The sequence below is a fragment of the Manis pentadactyla genome, chromosome 9, assembly GCF_030020395.1.
Source record: "Manis pentadactyla isolate mManPen7 chromosome 9, mManPen7.hap1, whole genome shotgun sequence".
Taxonomy (NCBI): Eukaryota; Metazoa; Chordata; class Mammalia; order Pholidota; family Manidae; genus Manis; species Manis pentadactyla.
Window position 1 is genome coordinate 6,371,604 of NC_080027.1, and position 25,997 is coordinate 6,397,600.

At 42.5% G+C, this 25,997-nt stretch overlaps 1 protein-coding gene across 16 annotated transcripts in view; it reads left to right on the forward strand.

The window, feature by feature from the left end:
• The first annotated feature begins 985 nt into the window (after positions 1 to 985).
• PPP6R3 (protein phosphatase 6 regulatory subunit 3) overlaps positions 986 to 25,997 on the forward strand; it is a 150,147-nt gene continuing 125,135 nt past the window's right edge. For 5 of the 16 annotated variants that reach the window (XM_057506673.1, XM_057506677.1, XM_057506675.1 and 2 more), the window contains exon 1: positions 995 to 1,118. In XM_057506673.1, coding sequence (XP_057362656.1) covers positions 1,056 to 1,118 — 63 coding nt within the window. In that variant the 5' untranslated portion in view covers positions 995 to 1,055. Of the gene's footprint in view, positions 1,119 to 1,372; positions 1,930 to 25,997 lie in introns of those variants that run through there. The other 11 variants (XM_057506674.1, XM_057506676.1, XM_057506678.1 and 8 more) reach the window with 5 other exon arrangements.

Sequence of the window (25,997 nt, forward strand, 5' to 3'; positions counted from 1 at the left end):
CTTTGGCAGCGGGCTGCCCAGGCCTCCCCGCACCGCCCGCACACTCCCGGGCATGCGGTTTTGCGTTCTGCTGAACTCTGGCTGGCCGTCACAAGACCCTAACCTTGCCTGCCCTTCTCAGCCCTACTGCCAACTGTCACCCGCTTGTTGATTCACACGTGGCTCCGGACAGCGCTTCGCAGCCATTTAGGAACGAGGCCTGTTACTAGTGAGTGTATACGGTGGGTACCAGGGAGGCTGGGGGACTTGGATGGACATTTTGGAGGAACCTGGTGTTTAAAGCCTCCGGAAGACAAAAGGAACACAACACCTGCACCGCCGCACGTCTTTTCTCTCGCAGCGGTGGACGCACAGATGGGGGAACCCAACCTCTCACCTTGGTCCCCGCTTTCGAAGCACGGAACTTCATGTCCTTCTGTAAGATCTTAACGGTGGAGAGTGCAGGTACCGACCTTCACACCTCTCCCACAGTAAGCGGGCGTTCTACCACCTGAGCTAACTCCTCCACTCCGGTCAGGCTGCTAGGCCGGAAGGTATTGGGGCTCACGTCACCACTGGATTCCCCCGGCTCGCCCCCAGCCGCCCGCCTGTGGGTCTCGCTACTCCTTCGGTTCTCTTGCAGCTCCCAGGTCCACCGCCATGATTGGCTTGGCTCAATTTAGTTTTAAAAAGCATTGGCTATCGGATTGGTGGTCTGCAGCGTCCGTCAAGCGGAGGCCCCGCTGTTGCTAAGGCGTAAGGGGAACCCATCCAGGTTTCTCCCAGTTTCTGATTTGTTTCTCCAGACCCCGGGGTCCTAAAGGTTCCGGATTCGTCAAGTCCATGGGAAAAGAATGCGCCCCTCGTGCTAGACTGACGGGGCCTGTGAGCCAATCGAGATGGGTGCAACGGAGCCGCTGGGGGACCCAATAGGCTGCAGGGGGCGGGAGAAGAAGGCCAATGAACGGGGAGCTGAGGGAGGGTACAGCACCGCGATTGGCTGCGAGGCGGCCGGAGGGAGGGCGGGGGGCATTCAAGGCCTGCTTGATACGTCCGCCATTTTGGGCGCTTCGCTGATGGTGTCGGTGAGCGCGTTTCCCGCCGGAGCGCAACTAGCGGCGGGTCACGGGCACCTCCAGGTAATGGGCTGTGGAGGGGGCGGGTGCAGCGGAGCAAGGCCGCGGCGCGGGGGGCGCGGGGGGCGCGGCGCGCGGGGTCGGCGGTGGGGCCCTTCCGCCCGGCTCCACGGCGCGGGAGGGAGCGTCCCTGCCCCCTCCCCTCCCCCCCGGAATCGGCCACTCGGCCGCCGGGGAGGCGCTCCCCGGGCCGTCCGCTCCCGCGCCTGTCAGCCGCCCGCTCGTCCGCCGTGGGCCCGGAGGCGAACTTTAAGCCCGCGTTGACGTTCGCGGCCTTGCGCGGCGGCGGCGGCGGGCGGGGCGCGCCCCTACCTCGGGCCGCTCCGCGCCGGCCTTTCCGCCGCGAGCTCCGCCCGGCCGCGGGCGCCGGAGAAGTTCTCCGGCCCCGGGCCCGCAGCGTGTCAAGTGGAGGGGCGGCTCTCCCGAGACTGGAGAAGGCCATTGTCGGACTAGCTTCTCAGGGAAACAATTTCTGTGGGTTTCTGTTCATTCGCCGCGGTCGTCGGAATTCGCAAAACCCAGCTCGGAGTATTTAAATGCTTTCCGTGCGATTTCTAAACTCCGGTGTTGTGACTCGAATGTAGACCTGGCCGCGAAAGCCTCCCTGGCGGACGTGAGCGAGGGGGGCGGTCCCTCAGCGGCTGGAGGCCCCTCCCTCTTAAAGCGGCCCGCTCGCTGTTCGCTCGGCGGCCCTTCCCGCCCGCACCTGCCGGCTCTGGTCGCGGCTTGGACTCGGGATCGCAGGTGGGCGGAAGGAGTCCTTGGATGTGTCTGTGTCCTGGCGTTTCAACCTCAGCTTCGTGTAATTTTCCCGGTACTTAACACTGTCTCTGTGGGTCGGGTAGAGCTTTGTTTGTGTTTTGCTTTTATGGGAGGGGCGTTCCGTGGTTTCCTTTCCTTCTGTCCCACTTTGTTATTGGAAGTTTACTTCGATTTTGGCCTCAAGGTCGTGTCGGAGATAGGCAAATGGGAAGGGATTCCCGATTTCCAGCCACTGGACTGAGTATCTCCTAAGTGCTGATGGTGTCGGAGCTTTCTTCGCTCCGGAGCCAGCCTGCTTCAGTTCAAGTCCTGGCCTCACCGCTTTCTAGCTCTGTGACCTTGGTCAAGTTACTCAACCTCTGCTTTCTCTGTAATACGGGCATATTAATAGTATATACCTCATGCGTTTGTTGGGAGTAAATGAGTTCATATATGTCAAGCAGCTAGAAACGGCTGCCTGGCCTATAGAATCAGCCTAGTAATTAATGACTATTATCATTAATTTAGATTTTATTTTTAAATGTTAGATGCTATTAGTAAGTCATACGAATGTTTCAAGCCCAGGCTCTTGGTGACTGTCTTTAGAAAGCTCTGGTGTATTGAAGAGTGGGGCTGAGAAAATGGACTGAAAGTCACTTTTTTTAGAGAGGGGTGATTGAAGATTCATTAAATTACAAACTTAAATGACAAACGTTTTCTGGAGTGTACTGATGGTACTTAAGAATGTTTTAAGTGGTGGTTAAATAAAGAAAAGCTCATCAGGAGCTCAAGTCCTATTCTGTTCCGACTATTTTTGGATACTACGTTATGAGTGTGATTGGCCCCCAGATCAATAACTCCTGAGTTTTTCAGATACTCCTGGGTTGTTGTTGAGTCTTGAAAGGTTACTGTGTATTGAGATACACTTCAGTTTGGGAAATAGCTGTTGTCCGGGATGGATGCTTTGGAAGCCGTTTTGTTTTTCGGTGTTCTGATCAGGGAGTCTAAAATGTCTAACAAAATGCTATCCGCTCAATCACTCACATACTCAAAATATTTTAATTCCTGCCCTGTACCCTTCTCCCTGATACTCAGAAACCATGCTTGGCCTTCCCTTGGTATCACTTGCTGGGGACCTGGCTTGCTTTACTTCACCGGGGAAGTGTTATTTTGATAAACTCTGGCTTAGGTAGAGATGAACATCGTGGCATACCTTATCAAGAGAGGATTGTTCTGCATTAAAAAGCTTTAGGTTTTGTGTAAAGTACAGCAAAACAAAGTAAAAACTTGCTGGTTTGAGTGAACTACTTGAAAATCTGAGAATCAGACGGTACTGACAGGTTGATGTTGGCTTAGCTTCTTTAGGATAAATTTTTGCATCGATTTGATACAAAGATAATGTGCTTATTACAGATTAAACATCTCTTAAAACAGTATTTGACAGGATCAGTGTTTAGTTTGATTCTGTGATAAACTTGTGTCTCGCAGTTTTATATTTTGGATATTTGAGAGGCAGTCCAAGTATACTGGTCTAAAATTTTACAATGTTTTATTACCCCTGAGAAGAGTAAATGGTAGTGACAATGCAGTTCTAGCCATCTGCCCAGCTAAAATGCAGCACCGAGTTTATCTCCTAACATGAGGCTGTGGTTTGGTCTTCCTCATAAGTCAAGTTCAGAGCGCCAGTGTGGGCTCAGCAGTGTGTTAGCTACTTTTTTTTAGGTAAGATGGACTGAAAAAATAGGCATTGCTTCTTGACTTTAAGCAGCTCTTTCCTTTCTTAAAAGAACTTCAGATGATAGGTTTTTGGTTTACTCTAGAATCAGTAGTTCTCAACTGGGAGGCGATGAAGCATTTGGCAAGATCTGGAGACACTTTTGCTTGTCACACCTGTGGGGTGGGCAGTGTGCTACTTGGCTTTTAGAAGGGGGAGATTGGGGGTGCTGGTAAATTTTCTGTAATGCACAGGACAGCCCCCCTTCCCACCCTCAAGATCCAGTAATGCGGAGGCTGAAAACCTGCTTGAGATCGATGCTAGACTGGCCTGCGTTAGAGTCATATGGGACATCCATGGGCAATGATCCCCACGGCTTGAAATTTGTGGTGGGATTGGAAATACATTGTTTAAAACTTGCCCAGGTATAACACTGGAGTACAGCTAGGTTTTAGAACCACACTATTTTTGACCACAGATTCTAGGGTCTACTTGTGGGTTGGGAATCTTTTGGGTGATCCATGAGCTCTGGCTTTCAGTATCTAGGTCCTACCTTGGAGATTACTTAATAGTCAGGAGAGATGGGGTTGGGGTACATATATTATTTTCAGGTGCCTGCCAACTGAACCTAAACAGAAATTTTAAGTGAATTGATATTACAGAGTAATTTAGAAACTTTTTTTCCCTTTATCTCACGAAAATACATTACTATATTGTGCTGAACCTTAGGCACTCTCAGAAGTTTGCTCCTTTGCTAAATAATCTTACACTAATGTGGTTTTTGAATTCTGCATCTTTTGCCCACATCCTGTTGGTCAGCTGTCAGTTCTGTTTTTGGATGCCATCTTCATCATTTTCTTTTTGTTTAAATGAAGGCCTTTTTCTAGAAGAGTTAGCCCTGGATCAGTTTGCCAGTTCTGCCCTTCAAAGACAAGAGAGAAGCATATTCTGTGTTTAATGTTTTAACCCAGTGATCCTTGCCCTCTAGTGAAGGGGGCTCCTCTGTGTTCTGGACTCTGACCCAGACGAGTGTGTGTTTTTCCTTCTGGGGGAAGGAGGTGCAGTAGTGTAGAGAAGGGCAGAGATGCTTTTCTCACACATACTTATGATTTAAATGATCTCTAGTTTATTGAATGGACTAATATTACTATAAAAACTATACCAATTTTCAGCAACTGAGTGTTTGTATTTTGGCATATAACGGAGAAATTCATGGAAGCATTTTCTAACCCTTCATCTTGAAATTCAGTTTATGGCCATTGTTGGGAATAACAAGTGACTGCTGCCCCCACCTACTTCTAATCTTCATTTATTTGATCAGCAAATACATTAATTGAATTCTTAATCTGCCAGGAATTGTATTAGGGATTCACTCAAGAGCAGGTGCTTAAGGATTGCAGTCTAAAGAGAGAAGCAACAATTACAAAAGAGATGCAGTTTGGGCTGGTAGACTAGGTAACATAGCTTGTTAGAATTGTACGTGGTATTGTTGAGAGGCCCTAGAGCCCTTAGAGGAAAGAGCTTGTGTTTGCTGGTTGAGATTGCTGGAAACCTCTCAGCAAAGAATAAGGTAGTTACACTTTTGTTTCTCATGTATTAAATGACTATTCTGACATTCCTCCTTGGTTTGGTGTGTCTTAAAAAGCATGCTCTTCTTCCCATGCTGGTGAAGTTCTTTTGCAGTGGTAAATAGTCTGTTGTTTTTTGCTCCGTAGATGTTGGTGGTCCAGACAGTCAAAGTTAAAACCCTGACTAGTTCCATACCGATGGGAGGCTCGATGAACGTTTGTGCCAAACATCTTGAGCATCCTTGAAATTGTGTTTCCAGTGGAAATGTCTTTTTCCTGCTGCAGTCTAATCTAGGTTGACTGGAGGTTTGTTTTAGTGGCCCTTTGACTTTGGCTTGGATTTAGTTGTCACAGAAACCTCTCTTCCTTTCTCTCTCTCCTTTTATTTTTCTTTACTGGGAGAATGGAGAGTTACTAGTTGGATCAACACCCAGTTTATTTCAGGTTTTCAGTGACTATGAACTGAAATCTGGATACAGGTAGATTGGCTTGAATGGTGAGGAAGCAAGTAAAGGCATTGTGGTGTCTTACCTTAACTGGGATGTTTTCATGTCCCAGACTTGGCAGAGATCTGGGTTTACTGTGAGTGGAGGTGGTTTACTACTTGTCACTTACAGCTGGCTAGTGTCCACCTGTTTTCTAAATACTCATGAAGATTACACAGTTGACTGAACTATACAAATAAAGTTCGATAGGCTCTGGACATCTTTTTACTGATATAAGGAGGCTCCAATTTTGTATTTCTTAGTGTCTCTGGAGAAACCTAGGTTTTATTAGTTTCCAAATTTCTTACAGTGGGAATATATATATATATATTGACCTGGAATGGATTGTGTGCCCTAGAGGTTGACTGCCATGAAATCTGGTGGCCCAAAGGAAAGGTGAATGTAAGATTGTTTCTTGGAACCTTAGGGAGCAGAACTAAAAAGATGGCAGAAAAAAATAAAAAGTCTGTGGAAATAAGAATATGACTGAATGCTGAGTTAGACTTGGAGAAAGCTGTGTGGATTGCTAGTCGGAGCTTTGAATTCCCTGTACCTGGAAGTGAATTGAGTAATGCTGTGTCAGGACCACTTTGACAGGAAGAGAAAGGAGAACTTGCCAGAGAATGTGTGGCTCTCTGAGACCCTAATCAGGACCCGTAAGGCAGCTGCCTTGCCTTACCTTACCTGTGTTATGCTACTCAGTAAGGCATGCTCCCCTGGTGGCCTCCTAGTTAGTAGACATTGGCTGGGTCTTGGTGAAATCTGGGCTTTTAGTCCCAGGTGGGAGCAGTGGTGCTGGAAGGAACACCGGCAGGCGTTGAATTGATTGGTTCTTTGGGGCTTCCTTTCATGTGCGTCATGGTTTTCGAGCTGGAACAGAACTTAGAAGTCACTGATTCTTAGAGAAAAATTTAGGCCATGCTGGAGAATGGTCCCATAAGCAGCTGAAAAATGTCATTCCTGGATAGTTCTATAGGGGTTGGTTCCCCACTTGACCATAGTTTCAAGGGTCATTTGTTTCAAGAGTGACATCACAGCTGGATGTCACTGCACGTTAAGAATCAATTCTTAACTTCTGGCTCATTTCCTTTGGCAGTGATCGGCGCCAGCTTTTGTCATTGCAGTACATGAGGGGATAGAGTCTCTTGTTTTTTTCCCTTGTTGGCATAAAGATACACAGGGTTTTTGTTATCTCTGGACAGTGGGCAGGTTTCATCTGCTTCTGGTGCCTGCGGGTGAGACCCTGCCCCTTCTGATCAAACAGCACTCTTTGAATGACTTCTCTGCTCTTTCCACTATGGACTCTTATCCTTGATTTATCACACCCCTGGATGGATTCAACAACTATGCATTTGGCAACTATCATAGGCAGAGTATTTTAAGCTAAGGGAATTTCCACAGATTAGTACCTGTTATCTGTCCACATTTCAGTATATGCTGTAGAGGTCAAGAGTACACAGGGTCCAAAGTAGCTGTCCTTGAGTTCCGGCTCCCATGGTCTTGAGCAATGTAATTGTAATACTAGATGACATCTCTGTTCCTTAGTTTCCTGATCTGTGAAATGAACATGCAACATAAACTATTAGCACAAGGCCTAGCATAGAGTAATATTTGTATTAATATTATTACTGTTCTCAGTCCTCTTTCTAATAACAATAAAATAAGTACAAAAACGACTCTATTTCAGGTGCATTGAATGCCCTGAAGAAGTGAAATGGTCTATTATAGGGCCATAGAGGACATTTGAGGTCTAACCTGCTGCTCCGGGGAAGTACGAGGTGATGGTTTTATGGATCAGGGGAGGTTATGGAGTTAGTGTTGATATGCATGGTTCTGTGCCCATGCTCCCCCATTTGGGTTATGTTACATGTTTTACTTACATACATGTAATAATATTTTCTTACTTTGATGGGAGTAGAGATCATAAATTTGAGGTTTTTAAGTTTGCTCTCTAAAATATCCTTTAAAAATCTTTCTGGCACTTCTAATACTGTTAAAGGTAACTCCATTTGCTTTGTAGTTTCCTATGTTAAGTAAAACCATATTTTTTTAGTGTACTATGCTCTTGAAAAAAATCACATATGCTTCGAAAGAACAATGTATTTTAACAAATGATTGAATTTTCTTTATTTTTGGTACTTAATTTCTTTACAAATTCCACATTATAACCAGACAACTCTTTTCTGAAAAAGTCCAGTTAGTAAATATGCTAGGATTTGCGTGCTATATGGTTTCTATAACTACTCAACTCTGCCATTGTGGTGTGAAAGCAGCCATAGACAACACGCAAACAAATGAAGGTGATTGTCTTCCAATAAAGTTTTATTTAGAAAACAGGTGGAGTATATAAATATCAAATCATATATTAGGCTAAAATATGCTAATATATAAATATTGAATCACTATATTATACTAAAACTAGTATAATGTTGTATGTCAATTACATTTCAAGAGAAAAAACTATTCTGAAGACTTAAAAACAAACCCCAAAACAGGTGATGGGCTGGATTTGGCTTGTCCTGCTCTAATCTATTTTTTTTTTTAATTTTAATTTTTAGTGAGATCATGTATTCAAAGAGTGTGTATCAGCATGTGTACAGATATTAAGTGTTAAAACCAACAGTTTAAGAACTAGAATGTTGCCACTGCCTTTGGCTCCCTCCCTGTATGTTCCCCCCACCACCTCTTCCCTGTTCTGACCTCCCCACGTCAAGCATTGCCCTACATGTATCATTTTCTTGATTTACTTTTTGATGTTGCCATCTGTGAATATATCCATATATGATGCAACTTAGTTTTTGCATGCTTTTAAACTGTATAAATTGAATCATTTTGTTCTGTGACTCCCACCCTACTCCCTGCGTTGTTTTTGAGAATCATTTATTCAGATGTTGGAATACTGATTATGTCTTAGACACTAAGATGTATGTTCTGATGCGTGTGTATTAACCAGTGAGCACAGCAGAAGAGTCCACTGCCCTCATGGATCTTATATTATAGTGGAGAAAAGACAGTTACCGGGTGAGTCAAAGATGCTGCAGTCGTATGGTGGGTGATAAGAGCAGGGAGAAAAGATAAACAGAGAAGTGGGTGGGCAGGGCTGCTTGAAGATCGGAGTTCGGTGGCCAGGGTGGGCCTCCCTGGGAAGGGGCTCTTGGAACAGAAGGAGTGAGGGAGGGAGCCATGTGGCTATGAGTGGGTTGGGGTGAGAGGAGCCTTCCAGAGAGAGTCCAGCACAGAGTGCTGGGCAGGGACATGCCCGTGTGGCCAGCTGGCTGGAGGGAGAGCCACAGGGAGAGTGGCAGGGGATGATAAGGTCAGAGGGCGTGGGTAGCAATGGGGTCGGGAGCCTGGGACACAGGCCATTGCTAGGATTTTGCCTTTTTATCTGAATGAGATGGGAAGTCAGTCCCTCTGGTGTTCCGAGCAGAGGTGTGACATGAGCTCTGGTCATGTTTTTAAAGGTCCCTCTGAAGCTGTGTTGAGAAGAGCTGCCCCTGTGCTGGTGAAGGGCCCAGCAGAACAGTCATGGCAGCTTGACTGAGGGGAACAGGGTGGAGGGGGGCCGGGTGCACCTTGAAGGGGGAGAGCTGGCAGGGTGCTGACAGACTGAGGAAGGGAATGAGCACCAAGGGAAGAGGGCACCGGGCATTTTTGCCTGTGGTGGGAGTGGTTGTTCGTGAAAACAGGAAAGTGTACAGGAGGCAAGGGTTGCTGAGGTCCGATCAGGCATGGGTTTGGGACATGGTGAATTTGTGAAACTTTTAGAGAGCCAGCTGGCAACCCGTGGGGTTATTAGGGGAGAGGTCTGGGCTGAAGATAGAAATGGGACTGTCTTCAGTGTTTTGATTCTGCTTCCAAGTCCTGAGGTGGAGTGAGAGTACTGAGGAATGAGGGCTGAGCCGGCAAGGAAGCTGGAAGGGCCGCCCCTGTGGTGGAGGGATGCCAGGCCGGTGTTGCATCTGTGGAGCCATGGAGCGGTTGTCTTGGAGGAGGGAAGGAGAGAGGGCCGTGCCCAGTGCTGCTGCTTGAGGTCAGCTTACGCGAGGGCTGAGGTGCGTCCAGTGGCTGTGGCTGCACAGAAGTCATCAGTGACCTTGGCAAGAGCAGTTCCCACATAGTGTGTGGGGCAAGTCTGGAAGGGAGGGTTCACAAAGGATTGGGAGAAAAGGACAGCAAATAGCAAAAGCTCTTGTGGGCACCTGCCGTGACTCTGAAGGGAGATACGGGGGATGGGAGAAATTGCAGCATTTTTATAACACTGGTGGAAAATGATTCTATACAGAGTGAACAATTTGATGGAGCAGGAGAAGGGACCCTCGGTAGAGCACGTTCTTGGGAAGAGCAGGGCATGGGCCGAGTGGAGTCCATAGGCTCCTCCTTGGTGAGAAAGAGGAGCTGGGTTGGGGAGAGCATGTGGGTCTTCTTTTTTTTCTCTGTGAAAAAAGTTATCAACAGTCAGTGAAAATTAGGGTTTCGAGAAAGGCTTGTGGGTTGTGAGGAGAGAGGAGAAGGTATAGGATAGTCTGTGGGAAAGAATCCATGGATTAGCAACATGAAATGGCCTCTGTGAGGGGAGCCATCCTGTGTTTAAGGTGAAAACAGTGGTGTGTTATTTTTACCTGAGGTGGATTAGGCAGTTCTGCTGTTGTGTTAGAGCTGTGGTCCCCCACTGCTCCCCTGAGCAGAAGTGGCAAAACAGGAGAAAGCCAAGGGAGTGATTGTAATGGTGGGCATGGCGTTGAAGTGGGGACAGGGAAAGTGATAGTGTGCAGGGGGAGGTCTGTCCACTTTGATGCGTGTAACTGTTTATTCCATTTCAATTCTGTGTTCTATTTCAGACTGAATGTATATTGTATTATTCTTCGTGCTATCATGGGAGGATAGGATTGTTTCCAATAAAGAAACAGTGCTGCTTTGAACAAGTGCAAACACATTTCTCCTGGGTATAGACCTTGGAGAGAATTGCAGGTTAGCAGGATCTTAACTTCAGTAAATGGTGCAGATCATTTTCCAAAGTAGTTGTCCAATATATCCTCCTACCAGCACTCTTGTTCCACATCCTGGCCAACCCTTGGAGAAACCACTGTCAGACTTTATGGTATTTGCCATTTTAGTGGGTGTGAACTTAGGTCTTATTTTTTAAGAACAACAGCTTTACTGAGCTGTAATTCACATATCATACAATTTACCCTTTTAGTTTCTTGAGTCACATTTGGTGATTGACATTTTCATAAAATTTCTTTTGTCTGTATTTCAAATATATTGGCAGAAAATCTTATTTTCTTAACTTCTGAATCTCTGCCTTATTTGTAATTAATCACTAATATTTAACTCATTAAACAGGATGCTGAGGTCATTAATGTTCAGCTTTGACTTAGAAGTTAAAGTATATTGAAAAATGTTTGTGTGTTTATACGTACACATCTTTTTTATCCCTGTTCTTGATTGAGAGCATATATTGTGCTAAGAAAAAAGTGGTCTGATGTGATCTTGAGTGTCTTTGAAATTTGTTGAGGCTCTTTTAATGGTGTACAGTTTGTGGCAAATTTTAATCAGTATTCCATGTGTGTTTAAAAAGAATGTTCCCAATTTTAAGGTGACGTTCTCCTTTGTCAAATGAAATGCACTGATTGAATTCATTTTCAAACTAACATCCTTAACCAGTTTTGTGTGCTTGTTCTGTCAGTTACAGAGAGGAATGTTAGAATTCTGTTAGGATGAGAGATTTGTCAGATTTCTATAGTTCTCTGGTTTTGCTTTGTGTCTTTAAGTTTACAATTAAGTTTCTAGTGACTTGCACAATTTGCCATTAAAGTATATTTGTCTGCTACTGGTATACCTATACCAACTGACTTTTGGTTAATGTTTGCCTGGTAGATATTTTTCTGACCTTTCACTGTCAAGCTGTTTGTGGCCTTAATGTCTTAGGTGTGCCTTTTGGAAACAGCACGTATGTAGATTTCATTTTTATAATTTGGCTTTAAACTGATGAGTTACTCCATTTACATTAATTGTGATAGAAGTATTTGGCTTATTTCTACTGTCTTATTTTGTGCTTTTTAACTTGGCCTTTTTTCCCCCTGTTCTTTTGCTGTTCTTGCCTATGTGTTCAGTGTTTTACTCCTTTATTCCTGTCTACCCCTTATATCCATGTTCAGAAAATGGAAATTATTCACTTTTCTTGGTAATCTCAGGCATTTCATATTTAATTTACAGCCTAAAGTTAATTGACTCTTTGCCATTAGAAGAACCTTAGAATGCTTTACTCTTAAGGTCCTTCCCAATTTTATGCTGCTATTGCTGAATTTTCATTTTGCTGCTATTAAAACCCCACAAATTAGGCATTTTTCACTGTTATTCCTGAAAGGCAGGTTTGCCTAATACCCTCTTCTAGGTTGATGATTGTTTTCCATTAGCACTTTGACAGAATTTCCCGTAGTTGGTATTGAGATTAATTAGAAGTTTGCTGTCAATTGTTCCTTTCCCAGGAATTTGAGGTGTTCTGTACCTAAAGTATTCGTTGTGTTGGCCAGTCAGCAGATATATTTAGTCTTCTTTTATTTTTAGTTTGCTGGGAGCATCTCTTAATCTGAATTGTTCTTTTGGTGTCTCTCTGTCTCTGAATAACCAAGTACCATATACCCATTTAGTTAAGTGTCTTTCAGTGTTTAAAGAGTGCTCATTTTGTTAAGAGCTGGCAAATGTGAATGTTTTCCCCCTGTAATATGGAGTGTTCCTGTGTCAATAAGGAATTCCTTAGAGATTTTCTACCTTTTCACATTAGTTAGCTCATTTTTATATCCAGAAATGGGAAAAATTTCAAGGATAATTATCTTTTTAAAAATGGGATCATTTGATTGCTGGAAAACATTTATTTGAACCTTAACTGTAACTTTAGCCAAGTACAGAACTAAAAACAATCTGGTAGAGGGACGTGGATCAAAATAGATTATGAGCCAAGAGGAAGGGAAAAGAGTGGAGTTCAGCATTTTAAATATATGGCCTTTCCTGAGGGAAAGAAGGGGCCGTTTCATACTTACTTTGTTACATTAGAAGTCTTTTCTTACTTTGACTAATAAACGAAAAAGAGACAACCAGAAACAAAAGAGGTATTGAGGGAGGTACTGGCATGTAGGTCGGGCTAGGGTTGCAGCTCACTCTGTGATGCTGGTTAGCAGACCCTGTGACCTGGGGCCTGCTGCTGCCATAGCACTCATGAGGAGGGCCAGGCGTTTGGTGTCAGCACCACTGGTCCCAGGAGCGAAGAGCTTATGGCTCCTTTTAGTCCTCTCCCAGTAATTTTCAGTGAGGCCAGAGAGTTGGGTGGGATACATAGGCAGCATAACTATTGTTTTAATTAAACTTCAAAAAATAAAGCTTGATACCCTTTGTGGGCAGTCAAGAGAGACTTGAGAGGATTATTGAGAGCCTGGGGTGGAGAGAGAGCTGGTTTAGCAGAATTGTTGTGAGGATTAAAAGTAAATATTAGCAGGCATGTTTGTGTTTATCCCCAGAGAAAAGTAGAGACCGTCCATTCTTGCCGCTTTACATACTGTCAGGCCTAGAGCTGTCCGGTCCTTGGTGCCGGGACTCCTGAATTGCCTTGGGGTTAGTGTAGAGCTTCAGCAGTTTGCCGGAGCTCCCCTAGCGCCTTACCTGGGTAGCTGTAATGGTCTTTGCCTATTTTGTTTGCTCAGTGTCTGTTATTACAGTTGTCACGTGTGCTTGATTCAGTACATGTGGTAGTTTTAACTTTCCCTCAAGATGAGGCTGGGATGTTCATTTTCTGTATAAAAAAGCAGCCTCTGCGAGGGAAGGAGACAGTCTCATCTCTAAACAGAATGGTTTAGGGGAAGGGTCATTAAGTTGATGAGACCTGGATTGGAATCTTGGTTTGACCACTGACCAGCTGTCTGACCTTGGGCAAATTATTTCACCTTTCTGAGCCCCAGTTTCTTCATATGTAAAATGGAAATTAAAGTTCTCCCTTTTCCACAGAAAGTAACTTAAGGTAATTTGATTGTGTGGGGTGTTTTAGTGCAAGTGTTCCAATGTAGAAGACATGAACTTTCACACAAGTGGTTAAGGCCAAGATGACCTAGTTAATGATTAATAGCTTATTTTATGAACTCTTATATACTGGCTTTGGTTTTGAAATCTTGACCGGAGGTAGGATATTGTGAATTTTTCATTTTTATTCTATTGACATTTTTCTGTTGGGAATACAAACTCTTAGCTTTAAAAAAAAAATATGTGAAAGAAGATGTGTGATACACAATGGAATATTATTCAGCCGTAAGAAGAAAACTAATCCTGCCATTTGCAACAACATGGATGGAGCTAGAGGATATTATGTTCAGTGAAATAAGTCAGGCGGAGAAAGACAAGTATTAAATGATTTCACTCATCTGTGGAGTATAAGAACAAAGAAAAAACTGAAGGAACAAAACAACAGCAGAATCACAGAACCCAAGAATGGACTGACCGTTACCAAGGGAAAGGGACTGGGGAGGATGGGTGGGAAGGGAGGGATAAGGGGGGAAAGGGGGCACTACAGTTAGCACACATAACACAGTTGGGAGGGGGCACGGGGAAGGCAGTATAACACAGAGAAGACAAGTAGTGACTCTGTAGCATCTTACTATGCTGATGGACAGTGACTGTAATGGGGTATGTGGTGGGGACTTGATAATGGGGGGAGTCTAGTAACTGTAGTGTTGCTCATGTAATTGTTTATTAATGATACCAAAATAAAAAAATATGTGATTATATTTGCTTTGAAAAAAATAGATTATAGATAAGACTCAAGTCTCTTCTGACTGCCTTCTACCAATCCTTTTCCACCTTCTGCTGTAATTAGTTTTGTGTCTGCCTTCTTGATTTTTTCCTGTGTATTTGCATACTTACATATGTTCTTGTGGAAACTGTACAATGTTGGGAATATACACTTTTTTATCGTTCATTATTTTTCACTGAGTCCCATGCAGTGTAGAGATCTCTCCCATTATTTCTAAATGGTGAGTAGTTGAAGGTGTATAGCTATCACCAATTATCAGTGGGCTTTAGATTTTTTTTGGAAATCACTAACAGTTCAGCTTGTTTTTAGATTGGTATAGTAAATTACTTCATTATTAGAAGCTTTTAGAACTACAGTGTCTGCTGGAGAGATAGGTAAAGAAATAGTGGGACAGATCACTGCATGGGACTCAGTGAAAAAGCTAGATTCTTTTGCGTTTTGTTTTTGCATGTAAATAAAGTAAAGGTGTTATGCAGTGGAGAAAACATTTTTAGAAAACCTTTTATCTCCTTTTCAAATGATATATGACATATAACATTGTTTTTAAGCTCTGCCATAAACAATTATTTAACAAATCATTTTTTTTATTGTACAATATATATAACATAAACATTACCATTTTTTTCAAACTAGCAGGCTTTATTTCATACAGCAATTGTGGGTTCACAGCAAAATTGAGCCAAAAGTACAGAAAGTTCCCGTATTCGCTGCCCCCATCTCCCGCACCATGGACATTGGCATCAGAGTGAACAATCCATGAACCTACAGTGACACATCATTATCACCAAAGTCCAGTTTACATTAGGGTCACTCTTGGTGTTGTACATTAACAAATGTATAAAGACATGTATCCACCATTATGGCATCATGCAGAGTAGTTTCACTACCCTAAAAATACTCTTGTGCTCTCCCTATTCATCCCTCCCTCCCTGTAACCCTGACAAACCACTCCTCTTTTTACTGTCTCTATTGCCCTTTTGAGAATGTCACAGGGTTGGAATCACATAGTATGTGCCATTTTCACACTGGCTTCTTTCACTTAGTAATATACATTTAAGGTTCCTCCATGTCTTTTCATGGCTTGAATGCTCATTTCTTTTTAGGACTAAATAGTCTTTGTACCACAGTTTATCCATTCACCTACTGAATGACATCTTGGTTGCCTCCAAATTTTGGCAGTTATGAAAAAGCGCTGTAAACACCTGTGTGCAGGTTTTTATGTGAACATGTCTTCATTTCATTTGAGTAAATACCAAGGAGCACAACTGCTGGATCATATGGTAAGAGTTATGTTTAGTTTTGTAAGAAACTGCCAAGCTGCCTTCCAAAGTGGCTGCACAATTCTGCAATTCCACCCATGGTGAGTGAGCGCTCCTTTGCTCCACAGTCTCACCAGGTTCGGTGGTGTCAGTTTTGGATTCTGACCATTCTAATAGGTGTGTAGTGGTATCTCAGTATTTTAATTTGCAATTCCCTGATGATATGATACTGAATATCTATTTGTGTACTTAATTGCTATCTGTGTAACTTTGGTGAGGTGTCTGTTCAGGTTTTTGGCCTATTTTTAAATCAGGTTTTTCATTTTCTTTTTGAGTTTTAAGAAGAATTTGTGTATTTTGGATAACAGTTGTTTATCAGATGTATCTTTTGCAGATATTTCCTTCCAGTCTGTGGCTTGTCTTCCCATTCTCTTGTCATTGTCTTTTTTTTCTTTTTAGTATCATTAATCTGTAGTTACATGAGGAACATTATGTTTACTAGACTCCCCCCATTGTCATTGTCTTTTGCAGAGCAGAAGTAATTAATTTTAATGAAGTCGAGCTTATCAACGACTTCTTTCATGAGTTGTGCTTTTGAAGTCATTGCCGTACCTATGGTTTCTCAGTTCAGGCGCCTGTCACAGAATACCATAGACTGGGAGGCTTATAAACAACAGAAGTTTGTTTCTTACAGTTCTGGAGGCTAGAAATCTGAGATCAGGGCTCTAGTGAGGACCCTCTCCAGAACTGCAGACAGTCATTTTCTCATTGTATCTTTATATGACAGAGAGAAGGCAAGAGAGCTCTCTAGGTCTCTTTTACAATGGCACTAATCCTATTTGAGGGCTTCCCCCTCAGGACTTAATTACCTCCCTGTATACCAAATGCCTCTCTTAATACCATCACCTCACAGGTTAGAATTTCCACATAAGAATTTTGAGGGGACAAAACCTGTTCAGTCTGTTGCACAGGGTCATCTAAGTTTTCTATGTTGTCTTCTAGGGGATTTATAGTTTTCCATTTTACATGGAAAGGTCTTTGATTCATTGTGAGCTAATTTTTGTGAAGAGTTTAAGGTCTGTGTCTAGGTGCATTTTTCTCTATGTGATGTCCAGTTGTTTCATCACCATTTGTTGAAAAGACTATGTCTGCTCTATTGTGTTGCCTTTGCTCCTTTGTCAAAGATCAGTTGAGTATTTATTTATGTGAGTCGTTTCTGGGCTTTCAGTTCTGTTTCAATCTGTCTATTCTTTCATCAGTACCACACTGTCTTGATTACTGTAGTTTTACAGTAATTCTTGAAGTTGAGTAGTGTCAGTCCTCTGACCTTGTTTTTCTCTTTCAATATTGAGTAGGCTATTTTGGGTCTTTTGTCTTTCCATATAAACTTGAGAATTAGTTTGTCAGTACCCACAAAATAACTTGTTGGGATTTTGATTGGCATTTGATTGAAATTGTTCCTGATCTTACTGGAAAAGTTTTGAGTCTCTCACCATTAAGTATGATGTTAGCTGTAGATGTTCTTTAGCAGGTTGAGGAAGCTCCCTCCTGTTTCTCGCTTGCTGACAGTTTTTTCACAAGCAGGTGTTGGGTTTTGTCAAATGCCTTTTCTGGCTCTATTGATAAGATTGTGATTTTTCTTTAAATCTGTTGATGTGGTGAATTACATTAATTGATTTTTGAATGTTAAACCAACCTTGCATGCCTGGGATAAATCCCACTTGTATAAATCTTGTTATATCTTGTTGGATTCCATTTGCTAATGTGTTGTCGAAGATTTTTGCATGTGGGTCTGTAAGATACTGATCTGTAGTTTTCTTGTCTTGTAAGGTTTTCGTCTGGTTTTGGTACTAGCATAATACTTATCTGGTAGAATGAGTTAGGAAGTATTCTTTCTGTTTCACAATTTCTTCCTCAACTATTTGACAGAATTCATCACTAAACACATTTGGGCCATGGTGCTTTCTTTTTTTTATTATTTGTTTTTTGTTTTGTTTTGTTGTCATTAATCTACAATTACATGAAGAACATTATGTTTACTAGCGTCTTCCCCTTCACCAAGTCCCCCCCACAAACCCCATTACAGTACTGTCCATCAGCGTAAGATGCTGTAGAATCACTACTTGTCTTCTCTGTGTTGCACAGCCCTCCCCATGCCCCCACCACCACATTATACATGCTAATCATAATACCCCCTTTCTTTTTCCCCACCCTTATCCCTCCCTTCCCTCCCATTCTCCTCAGTCCCTTTCCCTTTGGTAACTGTTAGTCCATTCTTAGGTTCTATGATTCTGCTGCTGTTTTTTTCCTTCAGTCTTTCTTTGTTCCTATACTCCACACATGAGTGAAATCATTTGGTGTTTGTCTTTCTCTGCCTGGCTTCTTTATACCCTCTAGCCCCATCCATGTTGTTGCAAATGGTAGGATTTGTTTTCTTCTTATGGCTGAATAATATTCCATTGTGTATATATACCACATCTTCTTTATCCATTCATCTACTGATGGACACTTAGGTTGCTTCCATTTCTTGGCTATTGTAAATAGTGGCTTTTGGATGTAGAGTTCTATAGATGTCTATTAGGTCCATCTGTTCTAGTGTGCTGTTCAGTGCCTCTGTGTCCTTACTTATTTTCTGTCTGGTGGATCTATCCTTTGGAATGAGTGGCGTGTTGAATTCTCCTCAAATGAATGCATTGCATTCTCTTTCCTCCTTTAGTTCTGTTAGTATTTGTTTCACATATGTTGGTGCTCCTGTGTTGGGTGCATATATATTTATAATGGTTATATCCTCTTGTTGGACTGAGCCCTTTATCATTATGTAATGTCCTTCTTTATCTCTTGTTACTTTCTTTGTTTTGAAGTCTGTTTTGTCTGATACTAGTACTGCAACACCTGCTTTTTTCTCCCTATTGTTTGCATGAAATATCTTTTTCCATCCCTTGACTTTTAGTCTGTGCATGTCTTTGGGTTTGAGGTGAGGCTCTTGTAAGCAGCATATGGATGGGTCTTGTTTTTGTATCCATTCAGTGACTCTATGTCTTTTGATTGGTGCATTCAGTCCATTTACATTTAGGGTGATTATTGATAGGTATGTACTTATTGCCATTTCAGGCTTTAGGTTCGTGGTTACCAAAGGTTCCAGGTTACTTTCCTTACTATCTAAGAGTCTAACTTAACTCACTTAGTATGCTGTTACAAACACAATCTAAAGGTTCTTTTCTATTTCTCCTCCTTTTTCTTCCTCCTTCATTCTTTATATATTAGGTATCAAATTCTGTACTTTTTGTCTATCCCTTGATTGACCTTGGGGATAGTCAATTTAATTTTGCATTTGCCTTGCAATCAGCTGCTCCACCCTTCCTACCGTGTACCTCTGGTGACAGCTGTCCAACCCTAGGAACACTTCCATCTATAGCAGTCCCTCCAAAATAGACTGCAGAGATGGTTTGTGGGAGGTAAACTCTCTCAACTTTTCTTATCTGGAAATTGTTTAATCCCTCCTTCAAATTTAAATGATAATCTTGCCGGATAAAGTAATCTTGGTTCCAGGCCCTTCTGCTTCATGGCATTAAGTACCTCATGCCACTCCCTTCTGGCCTGTAAGGTTTCTGCTGAGAAGTCTGATGTTAGCTTTATGGGCTTTCCTTTGTATGTGGTCTTATTTGTGCCTCTAGCTGCTTTTAACAGTCTGTCCTTATCCTTGATCTTTCCTATTTTAATTACTATGTGTCTTGGTGTTGTCTTCCTTGGGTCCCTTGTGTTGGGAGATCTGTGGATCTCCATGGCCTGAGAGACTATCTCCTTCCCCAGATTGGGGAAGTTTTCAGCAACTACATCCTCAAAGACACTTTCTATCCCTTTCTCTCTCCCTTCTTCTTCTGGTATCCCTATAATGTGAATATTGTTCCGCTTGGATTGGTCACACAGTTCTCTCAGTATTCTTTCATTTTTAGAGATCGTTTTTTCTCTCTGTGCCTCAGCTTCTTTGTATTCCTCTTCTCTAGTTTCTATTTCATTTACTGTCTCCTCCACCATATCCAACCTGCTTTTAATACCCTCCATCGTGCTCTTCAATGATTAGATCTCCGACCTGAATTCATTCCTGAGTTTTTGGATGTCTTTCCGTACCTCCATTAGAGTGTTGATGATTTTTATTTTGAACTCCCTTTCAGGAAGAGTCACAAGGTCCATATCATTTAAATCTTTCTTGGGAGTGTATTAATAATTTTACTCTGGACAAGGTTCCTTTGGCGTTTCATGTTTGTATGTGGCGCCCTCTAGAGTCCAGAAGCTCTACTCTGGAGCTGCTCAGCCCCTGAAGCAATGTCGGGGGTCGCAGGGGAGCGGTACTGGTGCCTGGGGGGAGGAAAGAGCTGTTCCCCGCCTCCTGGCTGCTGTGCCTGTCTCCAGTGCCTGAGCCAGTGGGCCGGGCACACAGGTATAAGTTTTGGTCCCAGAGCAGCCGGATATGGATCCCTGCTTTCCACAAGCAGCCGGAATCTCATTCTCCCCAGGAACTCTGCCTGTATTAACTTTCCAACCCGGTAGTCATGCGAGTCTCATGAAAGCACCATGAAATGTAGGTTTGTGCTCCCAGAGCAGATCTCTGGAGCTAGGTATTCAGCAGTCCCAAGCCTTCCACTCCCTCTCTGCTCCGTCCCTCCTCCTCCCCGCCAGTGAGCTGGGGCAGGGGAGCAGGTCACCCCATTTGGTGAGGTCTGCTCCCCTCTCCAGGTGTGTGCAGTCTGATGCAGCCTGTGTCAGTTACCCGCACTCCTGGAACAGCCACCAGGTTAATCCCCTTAGCTGCTGTGGGCGGGGTCTCTGTCAGCAGCACAGAGCCCTGCGGGGAGTGGCTGGCACGCCGGGTGCATTCCTCTATGATAGCGGCGCCCCTGCCGGGCAGCTGCATATCAGCAGCAGCCTTTGGGTCTGGCTTGGGCGGCTGTGCATTGGGCTGGGATTCCGGTCGGCTGTTGGGAGCACGGCTGCTTCTGGGCTGCTCCTCTGCTGCCGCCACCAGCTCCCACAGGCTGCTTCTGGGCCCCTCTGGCGCCACTTCTGCTGGTGCACGCGGGCCGCTCCCGGTCCCCTCTGGTGCTGCTACCCCCAGTGCACGCTGCCGCTCTCCCACTTCTGGGCCGGTGTGTTGGGGTCTGCGCCAGTTGGGGGAACGACTGGCAGGCTGCTTAATGCCGTGAGGGGTTTCAGAGCTGCGCTGCCGCCCAGGGGTTTAGGGCGCCTAAAGTTCCCCAGGATTCCCAGCTGCTGTCTAAGTGTGCCAGGACGACTTCATTCAGCTGTGGGGTCCCTGTCTCTTTAAAAGTTGCAAAAAGCACTCGCTTTTCTTTTGTCTCAGGGACACCGGTTGTGGGGACCTGCCCACAGGTTTTGCTTTTCTGTTTCTCTAATATCCAGCTCCCCGTGCACTGTGTGTCTGCGTTCCGGATGCAGATTTCTAGAGCTGGTTGTTTAGCAGTCCTGGGCTTTCACTCCCTCCCCGTTCTGACTCCTTTCTTCCCACCAGGTTCTGGGTTGGGGGTGGGGGGGACATTCGGGTCCCGCTGGGCCACGGCTTGTATCTTACCCCCTTCGTGTGATGTTGAGTTCTTGCAGATGTAGATGTAGCCTGGCTGTTGTACTGTATCCACTGGTGTCTCTTTTAGGAATAGTTGTATTTATTGTATTTTCATAAATATATATGTTTTGGGGGAGATTTCCACTGAACTACTCACGCCGCCATCTTGACCCCCACTTCCCAGTTTATACTTTTACCAGCAGTTCCAGCCAGTTTTATATTAAGAAATCTAAGAATCTTTTTTATTAGGGGAAAATTTTAACACACACACACACAGAGTAGTCTAATGAACCCTCCATTACTCAGTTCCAATGACCATATACCCAAGGCCAGTCCTGTCCCACTTATGCCTCCATTTCTCACTTCTTCCCTCTATTACTACTATTTTATTTTATTTTTATTTTTAAATAAGCTTTTTATTTTGTCTAATGTTTGTTTTATAGAAAGATTATAAAAATAGTACAGAGGCTTCCTATACCCTTCACAAGGTTTCTGCTATTGTTAATATCTTATATAACCATGGTAACTCAGCATAATCAAGACATTAGCATTGGTAGATTACCACTAAGTAAACTACAATCTTTCTTTGGATTTTGACCAGTTTTCCTACTCACGTCCTTTTTGTGTTATAGGATCCATTTCAGAAGAGACATTGCATTTAGACCCATCAACTTTTTATTTTTTTATTTTTATTTTGCTGTCATTAATGTGCAATTACATACTACTATTTTAAAACTCTGTTGAATTATAATAGAAATAAAGAAAAGCACCCGTATCATAAGTGAATTTTCACTAGCTGAAACCCACCTGGGTAATTGGCCTCCCAGATGTCCCCTTTGTCCACTTCCAGTCATACCCTCCCTGTCAAGGCCTACCAGTATACTGATCTCTACCTGGTTAGTTCTGCCCAGTTTTGTTTCTTAAATAAATAGACTATGACAGTGTGTTCTCTTATGTCTTGAGTTCTTTCTCTTGGCTTTGTGTGTTGAGATGATCCCTGTTACTGCATGCAGTTGTCAATTTGTTCTTGTTGCCATATGAGATTTTGTTGTATGAAATTATTTATCCTGTTGTTGATGGGCATTTGGATAGATGCCAGTTTCGGCCTATTACAAATAGTTCTGCTCTCAACATTCAAAGTTTGTGTCTTTCGGTGAAAATATATGTGCATTTCTGCTGGGATTGATTATACCTAGGAGTGAAATTGCTAGGTCATAGAGGTATGCATGCATCTACTTTTGGAAAACTGGCTGCATCTACTGAAGAGGTGACCAATACCCACCACAAGTGAGTTCTACTTACTCTGTATTCTCTCTAACTCATAGGTCATATTTTTCATCCTTTTTCATATTAGCCACACTCCTAGTTGTGTAAGGGTAGTTTTAATTTGTCCTAGTCAGGCATTTCTTCATACTTTAATCGGTGGTTTGAGTATCCTTTTTTATGAAGAGGATATGTATATAAGTCTTCTGTTCTTTTTTTCTATTGCATAATCTGTTTTTCTTTCCATTATTAGCTCTGTGTTGCTGCATAACAAATTATCCCCAAACTTAGTAGCTGGTAACACCAATAAACATTTATTATCTTACAGTTTCTGTGGGTTAGACACTTAGGGAATGATGTGGCTGGTTGCTTGTGGCTTGGCTGTCATCAGCCCACTGAAGGCCTGACTAGTTGGAGCATCCTTCCCAGGGTGTATTATTCACATGCTTGGCAAGTTAGTCCTGGCTGTTGATGGGAGACCACAGTTTTTCATGGTGGGCTGGTCAGGGATGCTTAAGTGTTTCCTGTCCTCAGGACATGGTGACTGACTCGAGAGTGATTCAAGAGAAAGAGCATCAAGTGAAAGGTATCATTTTTATGACAGCCTCAGAAGTCACATGGCATTTAATTTTGCCATGTTCTCTTTGTTAGAAGAGAGTCACTTAAGTTGTCCCAGCTTACATTCAAGGGGAGGGGAGTTTTAGGCTCCATTTTTTGAAAGGAGGAGTGTCAGAGATTTTGGCCGTGTTTCAGACATGACCCTTGGTAGGATTTCTTTTATTCTGGATATGAGTCTTTTAAGGAGATACAAGTATGGTGAACATCTTCACCTACTCTGTGGGTTGTCGGTGTGTCTTTTGAGGAAGAGAAGTTAATGTAATTCACTTTATTAATTTTTCCCTTTATGGTTAGCCCTTTACATATTATTTTGGAGAAAATCCCAAAATAATTTTTTTTCTGTATATATGTCAGTATGTATTTTCTAAAGATAAACATCTTTTTTGTTGTTTTAACTGTAACATAACCATAGAAGTATAATATCTGAGAAAAAAACTGCATATACTTGCTTAATATTTTCAGCCCTAATCAGAGCTGAAATTTGCAATGTCTCAAATACAGTTTTTTTGGTACAGTTTTCTGATTTTGGCAAGTCTGCATCCAAGCAGGTTTACCAAATTAAAAAAAAATTCTCCAGATTCCCTGTTCCTCACTCTTTTTTCACCCTTGCCATCTGTTTGGGGAAGACCTGGATTATTTGTTTTGTAGTGTCCCCAAAGAGATCTTATATTCCGTAAGTTGGTAGTTTGAAGTTTCTGTTTTTTGGGGGTAAACTGTCACTCAAACTGGAGTTGCTTCTTTTGTTTTGATGTCTCTGGAGGTTGAATGTGGACCCAAATTGAATTTTTTTTTTAATTACCAAAATATCTTTTTTTTATTTACACTGTTTTTTTTATTAAGGTATCATTGATATACAATCTTGTGAAGGGTTCTCATGAGCAACATTGTGGTTAGTACACTGACCCATATTATCAAGTCACCCCACCTCCACCCCCGTGCAGTCACTGTCCATCAGCATAGTAAGATGCTGTAGAATCACTACTTGTCTTCTCTGTGCTATACTGCCTTCCTCATGACCTCCCTACATTATGTGTGCCAATCATAATGCCCCTTAATTTCCTTCTCCCACCCTCCCCACCACCTTCTCTTTGGTAACCACTAGTCCCTTCTTAAAGTCTGTGAATTTGCTGCTGTTTTGTTCCTTCAGTTTTGCTTTGTTGTTACACCCCACAAATGAGTGAAATCATCAAATTGAAATTTTTAAAGGATTTCCAGCCTAAATCACATTGAATTGTTCTGTACTTAAAATGGAGTGATGTTCATTTTGGAATGTGCTTTCTACCCCCTCACTTTCTGTGTGTTCATGAGGCCACCTGAGAGTGCATGTTCTGTCTTTTCTGTAGAATGACAACACACTGACTGTAAGCCTTGTCATCTTGAGTATACCACACCCTCTCTGGTAGTTTAAAAATGTTGCAGGGCAGGGCATAACAAGGCCCAACTCTTATTAGATGTTCATATTTGTCTGCTTGTTCTTTTTCCTCCTTGCACTGTCCACTGCTTTCCTCCTCTCATGACTGATTTTTTGAATTGTGATGACTGATGTTTTGAGGGTTGATGACTCAGAATCTTAATTTTTTTTAGGCTACCTTGAATTTCCAGTCTTTGCTAGTCTCTGTCTTTCCTTTCTAATAGAAACTTTAGTGATGAAAAATTATAAAAATTAATGACATGAGGGACTCTGTGGCATCTTACTACACTGGTAGACAGTGACTGCAACGGGGCATGGGGGGGGGCTCGACAATAAGGGTGTAAATCACATTGTTTTTCTTGTGAAACCTTCGTAAGAGTGATACCTTAATGAATGATACCTTAATAAAACGATTTAAAAAAAATTAATTAATGACATGATTAGAATGAGTGTTAAAGAGAAGAATTATTTCTTAAAAACTCATGTATGTCTAAAGTTTACACTTACAAAGTTGTTTAATATGAACTGAATTTTAAAAGTATTGTTCAACTTCAAATAATATTACATTTTTAGTGTTTTTATTTTAAGTAAGTATACATAAATGATACCAGTTGTTGGCCATAGTTTATTCAGCAAATATCTGGGTACCCGCCCCATGCCAGGCCTGGTGCTTTTCTATCTTTGGTTGTACATGGTTGAAAAAGATGGCCATGGTGTGGCTACTCAGTGAAATACATAGGGCAGTGTTTGAGTAGAGATACCGTGCAACCTACATATGTAATCCTACATTTTCTTATGGTTTCATGGATAAAAATAAAAAGAAGCAGGTAAAATTAATTACATGTAATTAATTTTATATTATAATTTCACATTAATATAAAAATTAATAGAGATATTTTCACTTGTTTTTTTTTTGTATGGAGTCTTTGAAATCAATTGTGTATTTTTTTTGGTATAATTAATGTACAGTTACATGAGCAACATTATGGTTACGAGACTCCCCCTATTATCAAGTCCCCACCACATACCCCATTACAGTTACTGTCCATCAGCATAGTAAGATGCTATAGAATCACTACTTGTCTTCTCTGTGTTATACTGCCTTCCCTGTGTCCTCCCCAACACATTATGTGTGCTAATCGTAATGCCCCCTTTTCCCTTTTATCTCTCCCTTCCCACCCATCCTCTGCAGTCCCTTTCCCTTTGGTAACTGTTAGTCCATTCTTGGGTTCTGTGAGTTTGCTGCTGTTTTGTTCCTTCAGTTTTGCTTTGTTGTTAGACTCCACAGATGAGTGAAATCATTTGGTACGTGTATTTCTCCACCTGGCTTATTTCACTGAGCATAATACCCTCCAGCTCCGTCCATGTTGTTGCAAATGGTAGGATTTGTTTTCTTCTTATGGCTGAATAATATTCCATTGTGTATATGTACCACATCTTCTTTA